The 21918-nt window shown below is 44.5% G+C and overlaps 1 protein-coding gene across 3 annotated transcripts; it reads left to right on the forward strand.

Moving 5' to 3' along the window:
- Nucleotides 1-1526: 1526 nt before the first annotated feature.
- Nucleotides 1527-21918, forward strand: DAGLB (diacylglycerol lipase beta). 3 transcript variants are annotated; one of them, XM_083372787.1, is made up of 16 exons: nt 1527-1676; nt 3776-3900; nt 4478-4629; nt 5975-6149; nt 7126-7384; nt 8246-8368; nt 9314-9441; nt 11035-11161; nt 12279-12362; nt 12631-12708; nt 13701-13781; nt 13870-13997; nt 15912-15980; nt 16085-16157; nt 18201-18454; nt 19311-21918. In XM_083372787.1, exons 2-16 carry the CDS (start codon nt 3806-3808, stop codon nt 19492-19494), a joined length of 2010 nt encoding a protein of 669 aa, XP_083228913.1. In that variant the 5' UTR covers nt 1527-1676; nt 3776-3805; the 3' UTR covers nt 19495-21918. The 3 variants fall into 3 exon arrangements, with proteins under 3 accessions (XP_083228913.1, XP_083228915.1, XP_083228914.1); XM_083372789.1 differs by lacking the exon at nt 19311-21918 and having other exon boundaries at nt 13713-13997; nt 18201-18424; XM_083372788.1 differs by lacking the exons at nt 1527-1676; nt 3776-3900; nt 4478-4629 and adding an exon at nt 4870-4941.

Consider the following 21918-nt stretch of genomic DNA (forward strand, 5'->3'; position numbering starts at 1 on the left):
CCCATTGACTTTGCTTGTCAGAAGGCTGCAAAAGGGGATCATGTGATCCCGGGACACTGCAACTGTCAAGTACATGTCAGTTGCCAAGCCTCTGAATTTTGGTCACGTGACCAAGGGGGTGCTGCAATGGTCATAAAGGGTGAAAAAACGGTCGTAGATCACTTTTTTCATTGCCGTTGTAACTTTGAGCAGTCACTAAATGAACTGTTGAGGACTACCTATGATATTGTAGTTTAATTGTTCTGGTAGCTTTTTAGTTCTGCCTTCACGGTAAACAAATATATTTTCATAAACTGCTAAGCCCAGATAGAGTTGATTTGGTTCAGCGCCTGTGTAAATCCAGCTCTTTTTAAGAATTGAAGGCTGGTTTATGCCTTCCTACACACGAAGTGGGGGAAACTATGAGCTATGCTGGCTCAAGAATTCTGGGAGTTGAAGTCCACGAGTCATAAAAGAGACAAGGTTGCCTGCCCCTGCTCTAAACTAATCGCTTCCCCATCTGAAGAGCTATATTCAAGTCACATTTATCCAGACAGTTAAGAAAAACTTGAGTTGCTCCTTGGCTTGGATAAACCCACACAAATAAAAATATTTGGCCAAATCATGGGAACACTGCACTCAATGGGGAGTTTGGGCCAGGAAATCCTTATGCCCTACTTCCCCCCCCCCAAAATTTTTTTTTTGCAAGGTTAAGTGTAGACTTAACTCTTTCAGTGGGGGGGGGTGTGTCTGGGAGTTAGTCCACCCCCCCTTAAAATCCCCAAGCTTGCAAAACACCCCCTTAATTTTAATTCCAATTTATTTATTTATTTATTAATGGGGCTTATATCCAGCCCTATCTCCCAAAAGGACTCAGGGCGGCTAACAGCAACAATATACAATAAATACAGAAATTAAGATAAAATTAAAATTAAAGGCCTTTGTACAATAAATATTAAAAATTAAAAATAAATTAAAAATTAGAGTTAAAAATTGTAAAATGCCTTATACTCCACTGGGGACGTTCTGTTAAAGCGGAGGGAAGACCAAAAAAAAAATCATGCACAAGTTTGGGATGCCTGTTTAAAGAGCATCCTTCTGTTCCCCCAAGAGGATGAAAGCAAGCGCTACTCCCCCTACAATTCAGGGTTCTCCATGCAATTCCACCTCGCCCCTTAAACAGACGAGCCACTCAGCAAGCCCTTTCCCCGCATCTGATGGGGACTGTAGCATTTATTTATTTATTTATTTCATTACATTTATATAGTAGTCCAACCCCCTGTGGAAAAAGAGGCCGCCCAGCTTGCGTGCCTCGCGGGGGAGTCGCCACCCCGAGCAACGCTGCCGGCCTCGCGTCCCCAAGCAGCCGAACGAAACCGAAAGTGTAGCGTGCCTGAAACTCCCCTTGAGTGAATACCTCTTTGGCGCCAAGGGCTCCCGCCTGCTTTTCCTCCTCCGGGTCTGCGCATGCTCCTTCCTCCCAACCCCCCCCCCCGCTCCGCCAGGGCGCCGATAGGTCAAAAGGAGAGCTCTACGCATGCGCCACTCCGGAAATGGCCACCAAAACAGCAAAGCAAAAAAAAAAAAAAACAGTCGGCCCGGGGATCCTGGAGTGACGTCACGGCCTCCTGACTCCAGGGCGGCGCGAGGCTTTTTGCAGCGAAAGCGCGAAGCGCAGAGGGTGCAAAGCCGGGCAGGTGGGTTGCAAGCTGGAAATAGGGAAAGGGGAGGGTCCTTGTTTTTTGTTTTTTTTGCAAAGTCTCCGACCGGGGAGAGGACCTTCCTGGATGGGCTGCCAGGGGGAGAGATTGGCCAGGGGTACAGGCGGGGGTCGGGCGTGGGGGCGTGGAAGGAGGTGGAGGAGATGGGTCTTTGGGGGGCGGGAAGGGGAAGCTTGCAAAGCTGGGGGAAAAGCTTGGAGGTGGGGGTGGGCGGCTTCTGGGAGCGTCCCCATGTTGAAGAAGAGGGACAGGACTGGGCAGGCTTGTTCTTGAAAGGACGAATTGCCCCGCAGGAAAAAAAGTGGTGGTGGGGGGGGAAAGCAGAAGTTTGTCCAAAGAGGCTGATTTAAAACAGCCTTAAACCCCTGACCCAGATGCGCTTCTGGCCAACTTCACTGAGTATGAGTGGGCATCATGGGGACAGTGCCACAGCATGCGTGACGGTCAGGCGTGCTTCATAGATTAGTAGCAGGTAAGCTTGTTGTTGTTAGTTGCGAAGTCGTGTCTGACCCATCGCGACCCCATGGACAACGTTCCTCCAGGCTTTCCTGTCATCTACCATCTTCTGGAGTCCATTTAAGCTCACGCCTCCTGCTTCAGTAACTCCATCCAGCCACCTCATTCTCCGTCGTCCCCTTCTTCTCTTGCCCTCCACCTTTCCCAGCATGAGGCTCTTCTCCAGTGAGTCCTTCCTTCTCATTAGGTGGCCAAAGTATTTGAGTTTTAGCTTCAGGATCTGGCCTTCTAAAAAGCAGTCAGGGTTGATCTCCTCTAGGACTGACCGGTTTGATCGCCTTGCAGTCCAAGGGACTCGCAGGAGTCTTCTCCAGCACCGTAGTTCAAAGGCCTCAATTCTTTGGCGCTCAGCCTTTTTTATGGTCCAACGGTAAGCTAGCTCAGTGTTTACCTGACTTTGCTCCTATCAGCCTTGGATCATCTTAGGAGGTGGTGATAAAGACCTATATGGGTTTTGTCCAAAACATGTAGAAGGCATGAAGCTGTCCTCTCTTGCACCCATCTCCTCCGACTGTCCAACAGTTGATACATATTCAGTTTTTTGTGGTGCCACCAAAAAGGTTCTTGAGAACGTATGTGGTGTCCATGAAAAACAGGAGAGGGCTCTTAAAAGCCTACGACTTCAGCAAAGCTTCTTTGGAAGGTGCAACCCATCAAGCTGAAAGCAGGAGATGGCAATCTGAATGGTCGATGCTCATGGTGTGCTCAAGAAGCTGGGAAGGACATCTGGGCTTGAAGAGTAGGAAGGAGGTTGAGGAAGCCCAAACATGTCAAAAGGGTCAGGCTAACTGTGACAGCTGTTAAGCAATGAGATGATCTGTCTAGAACAGGGGTAGGCAACCTCCGCTCTTTTATGACTCATGGACTTCAACTCCCAGAATTCCTGAGTCAGCTGACTCAGGAATTCTGGGAGTTGAAGTCCATGAGTCATAAAAGAGCCGAGGTTGCCTACCCCTGGTCTAGAACAATAGTAGATATCCTTCATCACTTGAAGGAGAAGTTCTCGACGGTTCTAGCAAAGTTCTAGAGGGTTGGACTAGGATGACTTTGAAGTCTCTTCCAACTCTGATTCTAATCCTAGCCTCTACAGGTAAATCTAGTTTTCTGTTAACTTGGGTAGCTGTATTTTTTTTTTTGCCTTTTTTTTCCTACACAGTGGTACCTCAGTACTCATTGTTAATTGGTTCCTGGAGGCGTGGTGACTACCAAATAAAATTTTCCCATGAGGAATAATGTAGTGAGTCACAAGGCAGCCGACACCGACAAGTTCTAGCTTGCGCGTTGAGTACCAATGAGTTCCGGGACAAAACGTTCAGGTCAAAATGCACTGGGTACCAAATTTGATGAGTTTCAAGGCCACTGAGCACCAAGATAACAATGTATTTCCTTTTCTAGCTGCGATTGCCTTTTGCGTTCTTTCTCAATTTCTTCTGTAAAGCCCACTAAGACAAATACATAAAAATATTTTTAAGCAAATAGGTTCAAAGTTTTTTGTTTTTCCTTGGAGAGACAGGCAAGAAAGGCCTAACCTGGTGTTGCATCTCCTTGTTCTCCTACAGCGGTAGAAGAATTGCAGCTCAATTTCCACTATGCCTGGATTGGTGTTCTTTGGCCGGCGTTGGGTCATTGGCAGTGATGATTTTGTCTTTCCTGGAGCCTTTGAATTGTTCATCAGAGTGATCTGGTAAGATGCCTGTTCTCGGAGGTAGGCTGTAGACTGGAGCAGCTCAGCTCCCGTGGATGTTTGCGACTCCAGTTTGGAAAGTGATCATCCATCCTGTGATGGGCACCTAAATTGTGGTTGAATGTTGGCCTTTTCTACCCTCTCTTTCATACCCACTTTAAACATTCCCCTAGTAAAGACAAAAGGGAGAGAATTTCAGCCACAACCCATAAGGCTCTTACAGTGTCACCACTGTATGAGTGGTAGGCCTCCAGAATTTGGGAAGCTTGAGTTGCAATCTTCAAACTTGGCCAAGAGTCATTGCGTAACAATATCAAGGAGGTTGACTTGGCTCAGTCGCTTTCAGGATGGACCTCATTTCATTGTGGCTGCTTAGAGTGGAGACCTCAACGAAAGAGGCTTGTAGGAGTCATTGTGCAAAGGAGGCTTGTAGAACTCATTACGATTTTGTGAAACCCTTTGTGATTCGACGTTTAGTGGAAAGTAGCTCCATCTTCTGAATATACTTCTGCTGAGAATGTTCTGGGTGATCCTTCCTTCCTTCCATCCATCCATCCATTCTTCTTTCTTTTTTCAGGTGGATCGGAATTTTGGTTTTGTATTCTATACACAAAGGACAATTTAATTGCACCGGAAGTGGTCTGCTGAATAACTACCTTCTCATCCTCCTTATCCTCTTGGCGTTCATCATAGCTGCTTTGTCATCTGTTACGTACACCAGCATGCAAGGTAATTTGCCTTCCACGTTAGCTTATGGATCGAGAAAATCCACTGTAGTGTTGGGGTTGAGCATCAGCCATACGAAAGTCATACCAAGAAGCTGCTTAGGACGGAGATCTGTCTGTCCAGGTGGTAATTATAATTGTAAACAGGCAGACACACATACACACCTGTGTTAAAATTTTGTAGCACATAAGTACAATCTAGGAATTTCTTTGCCTACATTCTTTTCTAGGAAAATATTTTACTATGTGGTAGCTAAGATATCTACACCAACTACAGGCAGTCCTCAAGTTATGAGCCCGAACTTTCTATTGCTAAGTGAGTTTTGCCCCGTTTTACGAATGTTCTTGCCACAGGTGTTAAGTGAATAACTGCACTTATTCAGTTAGTAAACAGGGTTGTTAAATAAATCTGCCTTCCCTCTTGAGTTTGCTTGTCAGAAGGCTGCAAAAGGGGATCATGTGACCCCGAGACGCTGCGACCATCATAAATAGGAGCAAATTGCCAAGTGTCCGAATTTTGATTGCGTGACTGTGGGGATGCTGCAAGGGTCATAAGCCGCTTTTTCCAGTGCCGTTGTAACTTTGAACAGTCACTAAACAAGTTGTTGTAAATCAAGGACTACTTGTAGATGGCACATCATCAATAAATCTATAGGAAGGGAACCTCTTTCTGTCCTGAAATGTTTAAAATCAGGGGTAGGCAACCGTGGCTCTTTTGTGGACTTCAATTCCCAGAATTCTTGAGCCAGCCACGCTGAGGGGAAAGGGAGAGGTTTCCAAGCTGAGCCATGCCGGCTCAGGAATTCTGGGAGTTGGAAGTCCACGAGTCATGAGGGGGCCATAGTTCCCCCATGCTGGCTCAGGAATTCTGGGAGTTGAAGTCTACGAGTCATAAAAGAGCCAAGGTTACTTCCCTGGCCTAGGCCGCTTTATGACTTGTGGACTTCAACTCCCAGAATTCCTGAGCCAGCCATGCTGAGGGGAAAGGGAGAGGTTTCCAAGCTGAGCCATGCTGGCTCAGGAATTCTGGGAGTTGAAGTCCACAAGTCATAAAAGAGCCAAGGTTACTTCCCTGGCCTAGGCTGCTTTATGACTTGTGGACTTCAACTCCCAGCATTCCTGAGCCAGCCATGCTGAGGGGAAAGGGAGAGGTTTCCAAGCTGAGCCGTGCTGGCTCAGGAATTCTGGGAGTTGAAGTCCACAAGTCATAAAAGAGCCAAGGTTGCCTACCCCTGGTTTAAAATAATGTTTTAATCTTTTACAAATGTGAAACAAACAAACAGTCCAAAATAAAACCAGCCATTGCTGTCGTTTTTCTAGCCTGTAAGCCGAGTGACTCTGTTTTCCAGGAACCATTTCCAACCCCGGACCAAGGAAATCACTTCCCAAGCTTCTGTATGTCCGTCTGGCTCTCTATGTCCCAGAGCTGGTCTGGGCTGTTGTTGGAACTGTGTGGATAGCCAACAACCGAGCAAACTGCGAAAGAGCTATGATCGATGCCATTTTGGGGACTGTTATTGTCAGGTGAGGCTGTTCTGCCTTCTGTTGCTAGAGAGTAGGGCTGGATATATGGCGTTCTAAATAGGGATATTCAGCTGTTTGGGATGCAACTGGATATTTTCCAAATACTGGAATACTGCTATCACGTCGCCCCTAGTTCTTTTCTTTTTCAGTTGTTCCACCGATTAATTGTTCTAACTGTCAGGAAATTCCTCCTTAGTTCTAGGTTGCTTCTCTCCTTGATTAGTTTCCATCCGTTGCTTCTTGTCCTGCCTTCGGGTGCTTTGGGGAAAAGGTTGACCCCCTCTTCCTTGGGGCAGCCCCTTAAATATTGGAGCACTGAACAGAATAACAGAGCTGGAAGGGGCCTTGGAGGTCTTCTAGTCCAACCCCCTGCTCAGGCAGGAAACTCGGTAGCGGGGGGTCTTCAAACTTGGCCCTTTTGTGACTTGTGGACGTCAACTACCAGAATTCCTCAGCCAGCTATGCTGGCTGAGGAATTCTGGGAGTTGACGTCCACAAGTCACAAAAGGGCCAGGTTTGAAGAGCCCTGCTCAATAGCATTTCAGACAAATGGTTGTCCAGTCTCTTCTTAAAAACCTCCAGTGATGGAGCACCCACAACCTCTGGAGGCAAACTCTTCCATTAATTGTTCTGTCAGGAAATTTCTCCTTAGTTTTGGTTGCTTCTCTCCTTGATGGGTTTCCATCCATTGTTTCTTGTCCCCCCTTCTGATGCTTTGGAAATTAGATTGACCTCCTCGTCTTTGTGGCCGCCTCTCAAATATTAGAAGACTGCTATCACGTCACCCCTAGTCCTCATTACACTAGATGTATCCCTTAGACATCCCCCGTAGAGTGGTGGACCTTGAGTTGCTACTTTAGGTGCCATCTTGTTTTTGGCAGCAAAGTCCGGGGGAAGCTTGAAGAGCTACAGGCGTGGCAGGCAATGATGTCTCCCTTGTTTTTTTATGGAATTTCTCCTCCGTTCTTCCTATCAGCTGGGTGATCATCGTCTTCACCGTGGTGGCTGTTTTCATTTTCTTTGACCCTCTTGGAAGGAAGTCAGTCTACCTGGCCGACCACGCCAGTCGCAATCTGGAGAGCAGCCAGTCCGAGCAGCTGTTCTTCAACATCAAGAAGAGGGCCACCCGGGTCTGGGAAAAAAGAATCCGGTTGTTGTGTTGTTGCATTGTGCACAATGACGATCACCGCGTGGCTTTTACGAGCATCGCTGAACTTTTCCGTTCCTACTTCTCAGTAAGACGTTAGGCCTTGATTGTCGTTTTGTCTTTATGCTCTCTCTGAAACTCTGGGAGGGCAGAATGAACTCCATCGCAGTCCTCGACTTACGACCATTCGTTTAGTGACCGTTTGAACTGACAGCACCACTGGTAAAAGTTACTTCACGCTTACAACGGTCACTGGTCATAATTTGGGCAGATATTTACCCTGGCTTCACGTGATCGGCATTCCCAGCCAGCCAATGGGGGGAAGTGGATTCGCTTAACGACCAAATGATTCACTTGACAACTGCAGTGATTTGCTTAACAACATGTGACTCAATTAACAACCAGCTTGTTTAGCAATGGGAACCCATTGTAGTCATAAGTAGAGAAAACTTAGGATCCAGCTAACTTTACACTGTTGGTGTAAAAATGTTTGTTTTCGTTCCCATTGCTGGTGTCCAAATTTTTGAACGATTTTAGGCAGCTTTCTCCCGATTGAACGTATGTTAACAGATATATGAGTTCTGGAAATCCCATCATGATTTCTTTTTTTTTTTTTACACTTTTTTGTTAATGCTACGATCCGGACCTCGTCGTGAAACATCTTTTACCATGTTTATAGTTGTTAAATTGCCCGCAGTGACTTATAGTAGAGCAGTGGAGAAGTAGCAAAATGATTTTTTTAACTTGTGTAGCAGGAAAAAAGAGATCAAACCCTAAAAATAAGCAGAACAAGGCAAGGGACAAAGACAGAGATTGTTCAGCTCTGAGTATTTTGAATAGGGAGCCATAATTATGCACCCACCCTGACTTTTTCAGCCTGATTCTCTGGTCTTCCAGATAAATCCAGAAGGATTTGTACTTCTCTCTCTCTCTCTCTCTCTTTCTGCAGGACACCGATTTAGTGCCGAGCGACATAGCCGCAGGCCTGACTCTGCTTCACCAGGAGCAGGATAAGGTCGAACATTCAAAAGACCCGGATGAAGTTTTAACTCAGCCTCCGTTGCCTCCTGCAGTAAGTCTCTTGCATCCGTTCAAGCAGGTCTGCGTTGGTGCCATTTTGTGCCTGCACACCCTGCCTGTTTCGGGCGCATGACAAGCCCAGATAATCCTCTAGTGACTTAGTGGCCATTTGAAATTATAACAGACCTCCTTTGGGGCTACTTAGGACCCAGGTTTGAAGTTCCAACGTTTTTTTTTATTATTTTATATTTTATTTTATTTCATTATTTTATTTCATTTAATTTGATTTTTAATATATTATTTTGTTATTTTATTTCATTATTTTATTTCATTTCATTTTATTTGATTTTTAATATTTTATTTCATTATTTTATTCATTATTTATTTTTAATTAATTTTGTTATTTTTAATTAATTTATTTTTTTATTTTGTTCATTATTTTTTATTTTTAATAATTTTATTTCATTTTATTTCATTTCATTTTTAATATATTTTGCTATTTTAATATTTTTTTCATTTTTATTTCATTATTTTATTTTAATATATTAGTTTGTTAATTTTATTTTCATTATTTTATTTTCAATATTTTATTTGAATATATTGTTTTGTTATTTTAATATTTTGTTATTTTGTTATTTTAATACATTCTTTTCTTATTTTATTTTATTTTAATACGTTATTTATTATTTATTTTATTATTTCATTTTATTACTTATTAAATTTGCTTGCTGCCTGTCTCACAAGTTGGGGGGACCAAAGTTGGGGTACTCAGCAACACAGCCCCATTTACGGCCACTGTCCGCATCCCGTAGTCACGTGACTTCATTTTGTGATGGTGTTTCCGAAAAGCAGCACTTAAACTTCCAGTTTTCGGCAAAACCCCGCCCTAGCAGACCAAGGGTTCACTTAAGGACCGTGACACTCGCTTAACGACTGCCGTGTTTGCTGAATGAATGAATGAATCCACGTAAAGGCTGCAAAATCGTCTCTTTTGCAGGCCGACGATTTGGAGGCTGAATTGGAGAACGCGGCTCATTATATGAAGTTTGCAGCCGCCGCGTACGGCTGGCCCTACTACCTCCTGATGAATCCTTTCACAGGCCTCTGTAAACTGAGAGGCTTCTGGTAGGTCGGCTTTTTCAAAAGCAGAAATCTGTGCCAATTTTACACACTGTGGGTGTGAGACGTGGAGGAACGGCTGGCGGAAGAACTGCAAAACTGGGAAGATTAAGCGGGTGAAAAAGAAATTTCTGCATCACAGAATCCTTAACTTTAAATTGTGCTTTCTAACATTTCAGGTTTTTATTTTAACGTTTAGAAATAGCAATGCATTCAGAAATTTAATATCAAGTTGCTGCCTTAAAGCTAACTTTTTCTCTAGCTTAAAAACCTTGGAATTAGCCTGCTGTGCTGCTTAGCACAAAGGGCCCCCACCACACTGTTATAATTCCGAAGGTGCTTTTTCTAAAGGCAACCAGACTTTGTTTTTTCTTGAAGACTTTTCGCTTCTCCTCCAAGAAGCTTCTTCAGTTCTGATTGAAGCTTCTTGGATGAGAAGCGAAATGTCTTCAAGGAAAAACAAAGTCTGGTTGCCTTTTGAAAAAGCATCTCTGGGACAACCATGGCCTGGGTGAGAATCTCCATAGAAACAGTTATAGACATTACCAATACCATATTACCATATTATAAGGAATGATTATAGGATTATTATACAATTGCATGTTGTTAGCATAGATTCTAGGTCAGGGGTAGCCAACCTCGGCTCTTTTATGACTCATGGACTTCAACTCCCAGAATTCCTGAGCCAGCATGGCTCAGCTTGGAAACCTCTCCCTTTTCCCTCAGCGTGGCTGGCTCAGGAATTCTGGGAGTTGAAGTCCATGAGTCATAAAAGAGCCGAGGTTGCCTACCCCTGTTCTAGGTCAATAAAAAACTATAGTATATAGATAGTATCTTAGAAAATGCAACAAATCTAATATAAAACCAGACATCGGGGGGGGGGGGAAGGCAGAAAAGATCAAGAGAAAAATATCAGAATAATTCATTATATTTTTTTTATTTTTATTTTAATCCCATTTATATCCCGCCCTTTTCCGAAGACTCAGGGCGGCTTACAATTTAAGCACAAACCAATGTGCTTAGCAGTAGCCTTCATTCTATGTATATGCCTGCTTATTAGGGCTTTCGCATACACCCCAAGCGGCATTATTACAAAGTCAGCTTATTGCCCCCAACAATCTGGGTCCTCTATTATTTAGACAATATTAGAACAGAACGTTGGCATAACGTAAAATCAGCTGAAATCAGCTGCTGCCTAAGTAATCCTTGACTTACTGTTATAATTTAGCGTATTTAATATGCTTCCATCGTTATAAGGCTACTTGGCTTGAATACGTCCAATTGCACTGAATTTGTACAGCTTTTCTAGTTCGTAATGGAATGTGTATTCTAAAATTGCGACATGAAGAGATGTAACTCTTCTCTTTTTTAAAAAAAACACTTGTTTTTGTTTTATTTCCCAAGTTAAAATACAAAGTTAAAAAAAAGAGAAGGGAACAAGAGCAAAACTAAGCTAAGCAAGTAAAAAAAATGTGCACAAAACAAAAGAACAAACATACACACAGACTAATTGAATCCTGACAAGTACATTTCAACCATAATCAAAAATCTTAGCAATTCTAAACTCTTTTCGATCTCTTTTCTTTCTCGGTTTCTTAGCTGCAGAAACAGCGCAGCGCAGACGGAGATTATCGGCCGCGATTACCTTAACATGCATTTTGGGTCCATCCTGCAAATTACGGGACTGCAAAACCGAGATTTCATACACATCAGCTTTCACAATAAAGTAAGTCGTTCGAAGCCCTTGTTGTGATTCAGGGTCAGCCTGTGGGTTCGGCAGTTGGGTCGGACGACTCAGAGGAGGAGGGGGGTGTTGAAGATCTTGCTGATGATAGCCCTCAGCCAGGCCCCTCCCACTTGGTCACCACGGAGACCCAGCTGTGTGAGCCTGACAGCGTGGATGAAGATGACCCACAGCTGGCCCTGTTCAGGGACACCCGACGCAGGAGGCAGTCAATTAGGAGTAAACAGAGGAAGGCAATGGGGCTTCTCGGAAGGAGGCAGAGAGAAGCCACGCCCTGAACTCTATATAAGGGGAATGTGTGGGGAGGGCTGGTTTGCTGAAGGCAACCGCTCGGATAGTTCGTGTTTCTTAAAGCTCCTGTTTCTTGGTTCGTGTCTTGTTTGTTTTTGTAGCTATAAATTTGGCAGGCGTTATTCCAGCCTCTTGCCATTTGTAAAGGGGTTGTCCCTGCCTTTTCTGCAGGGCCGGTAGCAGGCTGGTACAGAACAGCCCTCTCTAGCAAGCCTCTGAGTCACATTGGCCTGCTAGTTGCGAGCCCAGCAGTTAGTTAAAGCGAATTAATTAAACCTAGTATAAAAAATGAAAGCAAATCTTAATTCCCTTCTAGCCCTGATGATGTTACCTAGTTGGGTCATGAAATGTCTGCAAGAGAACAACCAAGCGCAGAGAGCAGGGAGGACCCCGTAATCCTTCTTTCTTTCTCTTTCTCTTCCCTATGAATCCCAACCCCTTTTAGCACTGATGATATTACCGAATTGGATCATGAAATGTCTGCAAGAGAACAGCCAAGCGCAGAGAGCACGGAGGACCCCACAGTCCTCCTTTTTCTTTCTCCTCCTCACTCCTTTTTAGCACTGATGATGTTCTCTGGTTGGATCATGAAACGTCTCCAAGAAATCAGCCAAGCCGAGAGCGAGCAACAAGGACCTCACAGTTCAACTCTGAGCTACAAACATTCCCTTCCACCAGCAGACTTATCACCCTGCCTAGATAGGGTTAGCCGTTGTCAGCGGATAACCTTCAGTGCTGAATGGATTATGGAAAGAGCCCGGCCTTAAAAGAACTCTTCTTTTTAATCCTCCGCTGCTTGTGCTTTCAGATTTTCGAGATACCTTTCTTCGTGGCCTTGGATCATCAAAAAGAAGCTATCGTGGTAGCCGTCAGAGGAACTTTATCGTGCGAGGTAAACTTTCTGCGCCTAGCTCGTGATAATTATGACTTTTGAGTTAAGATTTTGCTTATCGAATCTTTTCAAGTTTGGCTCGTAATATACTCAGAAGCCAGAAAGGGATTGGATCCAAATTTGCTTTGGGAACCAAGCCAGTAAGGAATATGCCGCTCATATCGCTTGCAACAATAATCTTGCGTCTGTCTGACAGGCAGAGAAAATTTGTGACCTGTTATGTATTTTTTTTAAAAAAATAATAATTAAGTTTTATTTTTGCATTTAGGATGTCCTCACAGACCTTTCAGCAGATTGCGAAAGTTTAACTCTTGAAGATGTCCTGGAGAATGGCCTTGTCCATAAGGTGGGCAAATATTTTTGGAATTGTTATTGGCTTGAGAATCACCAAAGGGCCGTTTAGCTAGTTGCCTGCGGTTTTGAGTTAACTTCTATCTCACGTTCCTGGCCTCAGTTAAAAAACTTAAGCTCACTGGTAATCTTTATGAGATAAAGATAAATAACACAGAATATTAATATGGGCAAAACCCTGAGCCCGGGGCGGGCAGGGGTTGATAAAACTCGGTCAGTTATGATTTGTCCAACCGTGGCATGCTACGGTGCTCCTCTGGAGAAAATTAAATGTCGCTAGTCCATAAGGTTACACGGAGAGAGGAACCTCGTGAGATAGTTTCAGCGGCCGGTTGCCATCCTTGAAACGGGCATATTGTATTGGGCCTACAGGTAGTCAATTGACTTATTATGACTGGGAAGCAAGGTGTGAATTGTTGCAAGTCTGGTCACTAAACAAGCGATTGTAAGTTGAGGACTGTGTAATACCCTCAGTGCCACTCAGATAGTAGCAGGACATGGAGTAATGTCTTCCTGAATGAACTAGTAGGCTGTACTACTAGTAAGTTGTGGGATGGGGATGTAAGCAGTGATGGGATTCAAATAGGTGAAGAACCGGTTCTCTGTGTGGATGCAGCTTCCGGAAGTCCGTTGTGGGCCTGGGTAGCCAAAAATTAGCTAGTGGTTCTGCCGAACTGGTGCGAACCGGCTGAATCCCACCACTGGATTTAAGTTGAGGAAGCTAGTTACTTCACTACAGGTAGTAACTTAAAAACATTTGTTTAGTGACCGTTGGAATTCACAAGCCATAATTCTGACAAGCAAAATCAGTGGGAGAAGCCGGATTGAACGCTTACCAATGGCGATTCACTTAAGAACCGCAACGAAAAAGGTTGTAAAGTCGCCCTTGTTTAGCGACTGAAATTCTGGTTGTAATTTGAGGACTATCTGTACTTGCAAGCGAGGCCTTAACAAGGGCTGCTAACCTCTGACGGTTTTCCCTTACAGGGGATCACCCAGGCTGCCAATTACATTTATAGGAGACTGATAAAGGATGGGATTTTGAACCAGGCACTCAGCATCGCACCCGTAAGTTGTGGCATTTGGCTCTCCACCTGTCTGTGTGTTGGCTTATGGGGATTTCTGCCTTTCTCCTTGCTTGTTCTCTCTTCCCCAGGAATACAAATTGGTGGTCACTGGCCACAGCTTGGGAGGGGGCGTTGCCTCCATCTTGTCCATCATGCTCAGAAACTCTTTTCCCAACCTGAGGTGTTACGCTTTTTCTCCACCTGGAGGTTTATTGAGGTATGTTGTTAATCATCATCATCATCATCATACCATTGGCATTGACAAATTCGCCATTAGTCAATTGCGAAAGGCGGCCTTACTGAGAACTGCTTCCATCCTGCGACGAGATCTGTAATACCATCAAACATCCACATCTGCCTATCCCAGGTTCTTGCTAAGGACTCGATAGGTAGACAAAAATGCCAAATCCAGTCTGAACATCTGGCTGGCTGTGCGATGGTAAATAATAATAACAACAATAAAAGTTGGAAGGGACCTTGCAGGTCATCTAATCCAAGGACCTCAACCTTGGCAACTTTAAGACTTGTGGACTTCAACTGCCAGAATTCTGGGAGTTGAAGTCTGCAAATCTTAAAGTAGTCAAGGTTGAGGACCCCTGAGATTCTAGTCCAACCCCCTGCTCAGGCAGGAAACCCCATACCATTTCGGACAAATGGCTGTCCAGTCTCTTCTTAAAAACTTCCAGTGTTGGAGCTTTCACCACTTCTGGAGGCAGGTTGTTCCACTGGTTAACTGTCAGGAAGTTTCTCCTTAGTTCCAGGTTGCTTCTCTCCTTGGTTAGTTTCCATCCGTTGCTTCTTCTCCTGCCTTCATGTTGATCCCATTGACTTCGTCTGTGGAGATTCTCCCTCATCCAGGTCATAGTTCTCCCAAAGTTACTTTTTCACAAGGCAACTGGACTTTCCTGTTTTCGTTTCCTGTTTCCCCCCCCCCACCATCCAATCAGAGCTGAAGGAAGCTTACTTGCATGAGAAGCGAAAGGTCTTCAAAGAGAAAAAAAAGGAAGTCCAGTTGCCTCGTGAGGAAAAAGAAGCACCTTTGGGATCCTGTTAACTTCTTTTTCACGGAGGATCCTAAATCCTTTGGGGCAGAGATCAGAGTGCCAGGTGGAGCTGGGATTCAACCGGTGTGTGTGTGTGTGTGTTCCCAAGGTCATCCATCTAGCTCAGGGGTAGGCAACCTCAGCTCTTTTATGACTCCTGGACTTCAACTCCCAGAATTCCTGAGCCAGCCATGTTGAGGGGAAAGAAAGGTTTCCAAGCGGAGCCATGCTGGCTCAGGAATTCTGGGAGTTGAAGTCCACGAGTCAAAAAAGAGCCAAGGTTGCCTACCCCTGGCCTAGGCCGCTTTATGACTCGTGGACTTCAACTCCCAGAATTCCTGAGCCAGCCATGCTGAGGGGAAAGAGAGGTTTCCAAGCGGAGCCATGCTGGTTCAGGAATTCTGGGAGTTGAAGTCCACAAGTCATGAAGGGGCCATTGTTCCCCCATGCTAGTTCAGGAATTCTGGGAGTTGAAGTCCACGAGTCATAAAAGAGCCAAGGTTGCCTACCCCTGATCTAGTTTGTTGAAGTCAAGTTACTTCCCAGGAAGCGTCTTTCTGCCCCATCTTAACCTGGACAAAATAAAGACGGGGTGGTGGTTGTTTTTTTTTAGACTTTCTGTCTAAAAGAAGAGAAGGTAGTGTACAGGTAGTCCTTGACTGACTTGACAATGGTTCACTTAGTGACTGTTCAAAGTTACAACGGCACTGCAAAAAATAACATGACCGTTTTTTCACACTTACGACCATTGTAGCATCCTCAGGATCACGTGATCAGAAATCAGAGTCTTGGCAACTGACTCCTATTTGTGACGGTTGCAGCGTGCCGGGATAATGTGATCCCTTTTATGACCTTTTGACAAGCCAAGCCGATGGGGAAGCCAGATTCCCTTCACTGTGTCAAGAAAGGTCACAAAATGGGGCATAACCCACTTAACAACAGTGTCAGAAATGAAAGTGTTTGGGCTCAGCTGTGGCCACAATTCAAGAAGCCACCTGTCCACGAATAAACACCTGTCTTTTATCGATATTGGTTGTGGAAGATCAGCTACCATAATCGTGTTTCCCTTGATATTTCTTCTTTTTAAGCAAATCCCTTGCGGACTACACAAAGCAGTTTATTGTGTCAGTCATTGTGGGAAAGGACATCATTCCCAGGTAAGGAGACAACATGTCGTTTTGTGTTGAAATCGGCATCCTGAATTTTGCCCTGTCTTGAATTTGGATCTTTTTTTTGTGTCTTTCTGTTGGCCCCGAAACAGATTAAGTATGCTCAATTTGGAAGACCTGAAAAAGAGGATCATTAGGATGGTTGCCAACTGTAACAAACCCAAGGTAAATTATTCTAAACAGGACTTTGGGGGTGAAAAATTAAAATTGGCTGTTTCCGACTTTAATAAATAATAATAATAATAATAATAATAATAACAACAATAATAACAATAATAACAATAACAACAATAACAACAATAACAATAACAACAACAACAATAATAATAATAATAATAATAATAATAATAATAATAATAATAATAATAATTTTATTTGTATACTGCCCTTCTCCCGAAGGACTCAGGGCGGTGAACAGGGCAGACATATAAAAATACAAAAAATGCAAAAATTAAAAGAAAATTAAACATATGCCCAAGCTAATAACAATAAATACATATATTAAAATGACAATAAAAACCCACCCCATCCCCCATCAGGCCAAGCCGGCTTGTTCAAATAAATGCGTCTTCAGATCGCGTCGGAAGGAGTGAAGGTCGGGCGCCATCAGGAGCTCGACCGGCAACCGATTCCATAAATCCGGGGCGCCCACAGAGAAGGCCCTCCCCCTGGGGGCCACCAAACGACATTCTTTGATTGGTGGCACCCTGAGGAGGCCCTCTCTGTGGGAACGCACAGGGCGGAGGGAAGTTGATGCCGGCATCAACTTTAGTGGCCCAGATGTACGGGGGGGGGGGCGGGGAATAACCGCAGCGGCAGCCACTACTGCTCTTAGCCTCTTCTGCTGTTACTCTTATCGCACTTGGTGACAAATTCTATAAGGAGACACCTCGAGCTAACCCCCCCACAAAAGCAGAACTCTTGAAACAGACATTGTCTCAAAAAGAAACTTTTATTAGGGGGGCAATGACAGTAGGGAAGTCAAGGCGAGATCTGGGGAAAATCCCGCGCAAATGGTATAGTTAAAACAGCAATATTCTTCCACCAGGGTCATAGTGTCCATTTGAAATTCAGCCAATCCACAGGTGGCACTTTATTTATTTATTTATTTATTTATTTATTTTATTGGATTTGTATACCGCCCTATTCCCATAGGACTCAGGGCGGTTTACAGGGCAGTTAAAACCATGAATACAAAAAATAAAAACAATTAAAACAAATTAAATTCAAGCCCCAAGAGTAAATCTAAAACCCAGTTAAATTAACAACCCCACAGTCTGGACCAAATAGATCGAAGAGCCAAGTTTTCAGGTCCCGGCGAAATGAGCGAAGGTCGGGGGCAGTCCTAAGTTCTGTGGGTAGTTGGTTCCATAGGGCAGGCGCACCCACAGGGAACGCCCTTCCCCTGGAAATAACCCGCCGGCATTCATTAACCGGCGGTACCCTGAGAAGGCCCTCCCTGTGGGGGTGCACAGGACGATGGGTAACTGGCACAGTTGGCGCGCACATCTCAAGGTCTTCTCCAGGTTTTGTTTCTCTGCCACTGTCTCCCTGTCAAGGGAGACACGTTCCTTACATTAGTTTCTCAAGTGGGGAGAGGCGGGAAGGAAAGGTAGAATAATCTTAATAATATAACAATAACAACAATAATAGTATAATAAAACTTTGCAAAATACATCAAGAAATTGCAGCTTCCTGCAAGAACTCCAGCTAAGCTACAAAAAACTGCGCTGCTCAGAACATCTTACATTTTAAGGAGATACCTGGTTGATACCTAGGATGCTGGCAGCAGCCCGTGTCAACCCTTAGTGCCAGTCAATTTGAGTGTTCAGTTGACTGAGTTTCATGTTTTATGAATAAAAGTTTTATATAATAATCATAATAAGTTCGAAGGGACCTTGGAGGTCATCTAGTCCAACCCCCTGCTCAGGGCAGGAAAGCCTATACCATTCCAGACAAATGGCTGTCCAGTCTCTTAAAAACTTCCAGCATTCACCGCTTCTGGAGGCAGGTTGTTCCACTGGTTAATTGTTCTGCAGTGGTCATAACTGAGAATTGGTTGCCAGTCATTATGGGAAGGCCGTCGTAACTTCGGTCGCTAAACAAATCGTCGTTAAGTCGAGGACCGCCGCAATCTGATCCAAATAAAGTCCAACCCTTTCACAATTCCCTTCTTTGTTCCTTTTGTCCTGCCTGTTGCTCAAACAGTACCAGATTCTCTTGCATGGCTGCTGGTATGAAGTTTTTGGAGGAAAACCTGATAACTTCCCGACAGAACTGGACGGCAGGGATCCAGACGCTTTGACCCAGCCTCTCCTCGCCGAAGAGAACTTGATGGCCCAGCAGTCGCCTTTGTACACTAGCTTGGATGACAATTCCCCTTTAGGGTCCAGCCCTCAGTTCCCCCACTTGTTTCTCCCTGGCAGAATCATCCACATCATCGAAGAACACAGCACAAAAGGGTAGGTTGTGTCTACGTGTTCGCAAGCCAGGATGTCCCTTTGTAGTCATGCGGTCTTCTCCTGGGTGCCGGGGAAAAGCCCTCCTCCGCTCAAGTCCGATGAAAAGAGGAACGCTGCGGTAATACTCGGGCAGTTTGGTGTAACGGTTAAGGTGCTGGCTTAGAAACCAGGACAGTGAGTTCTAGTTCTAGTCCCGCCTTAGCCTTGAAAGCCAACTGGGTGACTTTGGGCCAGTTGCTAGGAGACGGTGAGTTCTAGTCCCGCCTTAGCCTTGAAAGCCAGCTGGGTGACTTTGGGCCAGTTGCTAGGAGACGGTGAGTTCTAGTCCCGCCTTAGCCTTGAAAGCCAACTGGGTGACTTTGGGCCAGTTGCTAGGAGACGGTGAGTTCTAGTCCCGCCTTAGCCTTGAAAGCCAACTGGGTGACTTTGGGCCAGTTGCTAGGAGACGGTGAGTTCTAGTCCCGCCTTAGACTTGAAAGCCAACTGGGTGACTTTGGGCCAGTTGCTAGGAGACGGTGAGAACAAAAGAAAAGAAAGCAAGCTAGCATAGCATAACTGGAACAGAAGAAGAACAAAACTGAAGAGAGACTGAACAAAGAGCAGCCCCCTTAGAGCAGAGGTATTTATGGGGGGTCTGAGCCCCTCCCTAACCATAAAACACTCTGCCAATGGGGCTGTAGGGGTCTAAGACCCCTGACTCATCAGTGGAAGCAAAGAAGCCTCTTTGCCTCCATCTGATGACCCTTTTGGGTAACTGCCATGGCTGGCACTAAACATCTAACAGAGAGAACAAAAAATATTTAAATATTTCTAAATAAGACTCCAGCTCCAGCATTGACATTGTCCTCTTTTGCAGTTGGTGCTTTTCCGAAGTCAAGTATTCGGCCAGCTGGTCCAGAGAAACTGCCTTTGGTAGTATTTTAATCAGCCCCAAGATGATCACCGATCATTGGCCGGATACAGTCCTGAGAGCTCTCCAAAGCTTGGTCCAAACCGATACATCTTGCGTTTCGTGCCGGTCACAAGATGCAGCTTTCTGAACGTTGTTGTATTAATGGCAGAGACTGGACAAGCACAACTGGACTGTCCCCAGGTGTTCACAAGAACAGCCTTTAGCAGTTCAGCTGTGTGTCTAAAGCAGAAACCAGAGCAAGACCTTCAGATATTCCTGGATGACCACATTAGGTTGGAGTAACATCTTCTGGACTGCTTGCAACGGATTGAGATGTTTCGTGTTGGAAGATGGGATTTTGTGGAAGTTTGAATAGGTCACATCTGCCCAGGGATTGCTGTTGACTGAGAAGAACCCAACTGATGGAAAAGGATGGTTGACGTGCTCCTGAAGACCTTTTAGATCCACCTGATCTGCTACATGTTTTTCTAAGCACATGATGTGTCCTCAAACCAATTGCCTGTGGCTTAGTGACACGTGACCGCTGGTTTATGAACTACTTGTAAATGTGTAAATCAGGAATGTTGGCGAGAATTAACTTCAAGTCATCGCCTAGTTGGATATGCACTGATTCTCGTGTTCCTGCTGCTGATCAGAAATCTCTTGGGTTTTCTTTCTTCTTGAAAGGAATTCGTATTTTAGATGCTTTTCAGTGACCGAACTCTTTAATTCTTGGATATCTGTGCAATTATGTCCATTTTTGTTTACAGATCTTTTAAGACTGCTGAATGTGCAATTAATTATAGAAAATGTAAAAGCCAGGGGTTTTTGGTTCGTGTTAGCACAAACCAGAAAGATCATTTTAGCTCTGTATCAAGATTGTGTAATTTTTTTTTGGGGGGGGGGAAACAATAGAGCTAATAAGGTTTTGCATGATTGTCTAGAAACAAATCCAGATCAAGTTGATTCTTCAAAACTAATTGCTGCCGTTAACGGTGGTTGGTGAGGAACGTTTCTTTTTTAGGTGATGCTTTTTTTTTTATAGATCTTCTAGTAGAAGGGAAACGGGCTAATTTTCAGTGCATTAGCTTCCTGGAGAAAGTCTGCCAATCAAGGGGTGTAAATGCTATTAAAAGCAAAATGTATTTCTGACCTGGATGTGAACTAAATTTGAATTTGGCCTTCCTTTTTAACCTCATTCTGGCTTCAGTGGCAAATAAGAAGCAGGTCAGTTATGGGCTTAACAAAAATAAAACAATTTTTGAGTACAGGTACCCCTTGACTTACAACTGCACGCAGCTGGGACCAACATTTCGGTTTGCTAAGCAAAGCAGCCGAGTTGTGCCCAATTTCACAATCTTTTTGCCATGCTTAAGCCACGGTTGTTAAGTGAATAATGTCATTAAGCAAATCAGAGCTTCCCCCATTGATTTTTTTGGTTGGAAGGCAGCTGGGAAAGTCACAAATGACAATTATACGGTCCCAGGGGGCTGCAACTGTCCTAAATATATAACAATTGCCAAGCACCCAAATTTTGATTACGTGACTCGGAATGCTGCAACGGTTAAGTGCAGGGACCCCTTTTAATTACTTATTTCAGTGCCACTGCAACTAGACCAAGACATAAACTTGACTGTTTTTTATTAGTTTTATCTACCATTATTCATGCTATACACAAGTGTTGTTAGCTGCGAAGTCGTGTCCGACCCATCGCAACCCTATGGACAACGTTCCTCCAGGCCTTCCTGTCCTCTACCATCTTCTGGAGTCCCTTTAAGCTCACGCCTCCTGCTTCGGTGACTCCATCCAGCCACCTCCTTCTCTGTCGTCCCCTTCTTCTATTGCCCTCCACCTTTCCCAGCATTAGGCTCTTCTCCAGCGAGTCCTTCCTTCTCATTAGGTGGCCAAAGGATTTGAGTTTCAGCTTCAGGATCTGGCCTTCTAAAGAGCAGTCAGGGTTGATCTCCTCTAGGACTGACCGGTTGGATCGCCTTGCAGTCCAAGGGACTCGCAGGAGTCTTCTCCAGCACCAGAGTTCAAAGGCCTCAATTCTTTGGCGCTCGGCCTTTCTTATGGTCCAACTTTCACAGCCATACATTGCAACTGGGAAGACCATAGCCTTGACTATACGCACTTTTGTTGGCAGGGTGTTATCTCTGCCTTTTAGTGTGCTGTCTAGATTTGCCATGGCTTTCCTCCCCAGGAGCAAGCGTCTTTTAATTTCTTGGCAACAGTCCCCATCTGCGGTGATCTTGGAGCCCAGGAAAATAAAATCAGTTTGCACTGGGCAATTTTAAAGGGGGGTGTCACTCTCCCCTCCAAAATGGGTCAGATATCTCCATAAAGCTCGCCGTTGACATTTTTTGGCTCCATAAGCAGTGTTCCTGTATAAAAAAACAAGCTTGTTGGAAGAATAAGATTAAAAAAAGTGTGTTCTGGACTTTATCCTTGTCGTGTGCAGCAAACGCACACGGTAAAACGATGGAAGAAATGAGGATTGTTAGCCTAACAAGCATCATCTAGAGATAACAAGCTGGTATTTCACCCCCCCCCCCCAATTAAAAAATAATCT

This window comes from Vipera ursinii, assembly GCF_947247035.1.
Source record: "Vipera ursinii genome assembly, chromosome: 13".
NCBI classification, from domain to species: Eukaryota; Metazoa; Chordata; class Lepidosauria; order Squamata; family Viperidae; genus Vipera; species Vipera ursinii.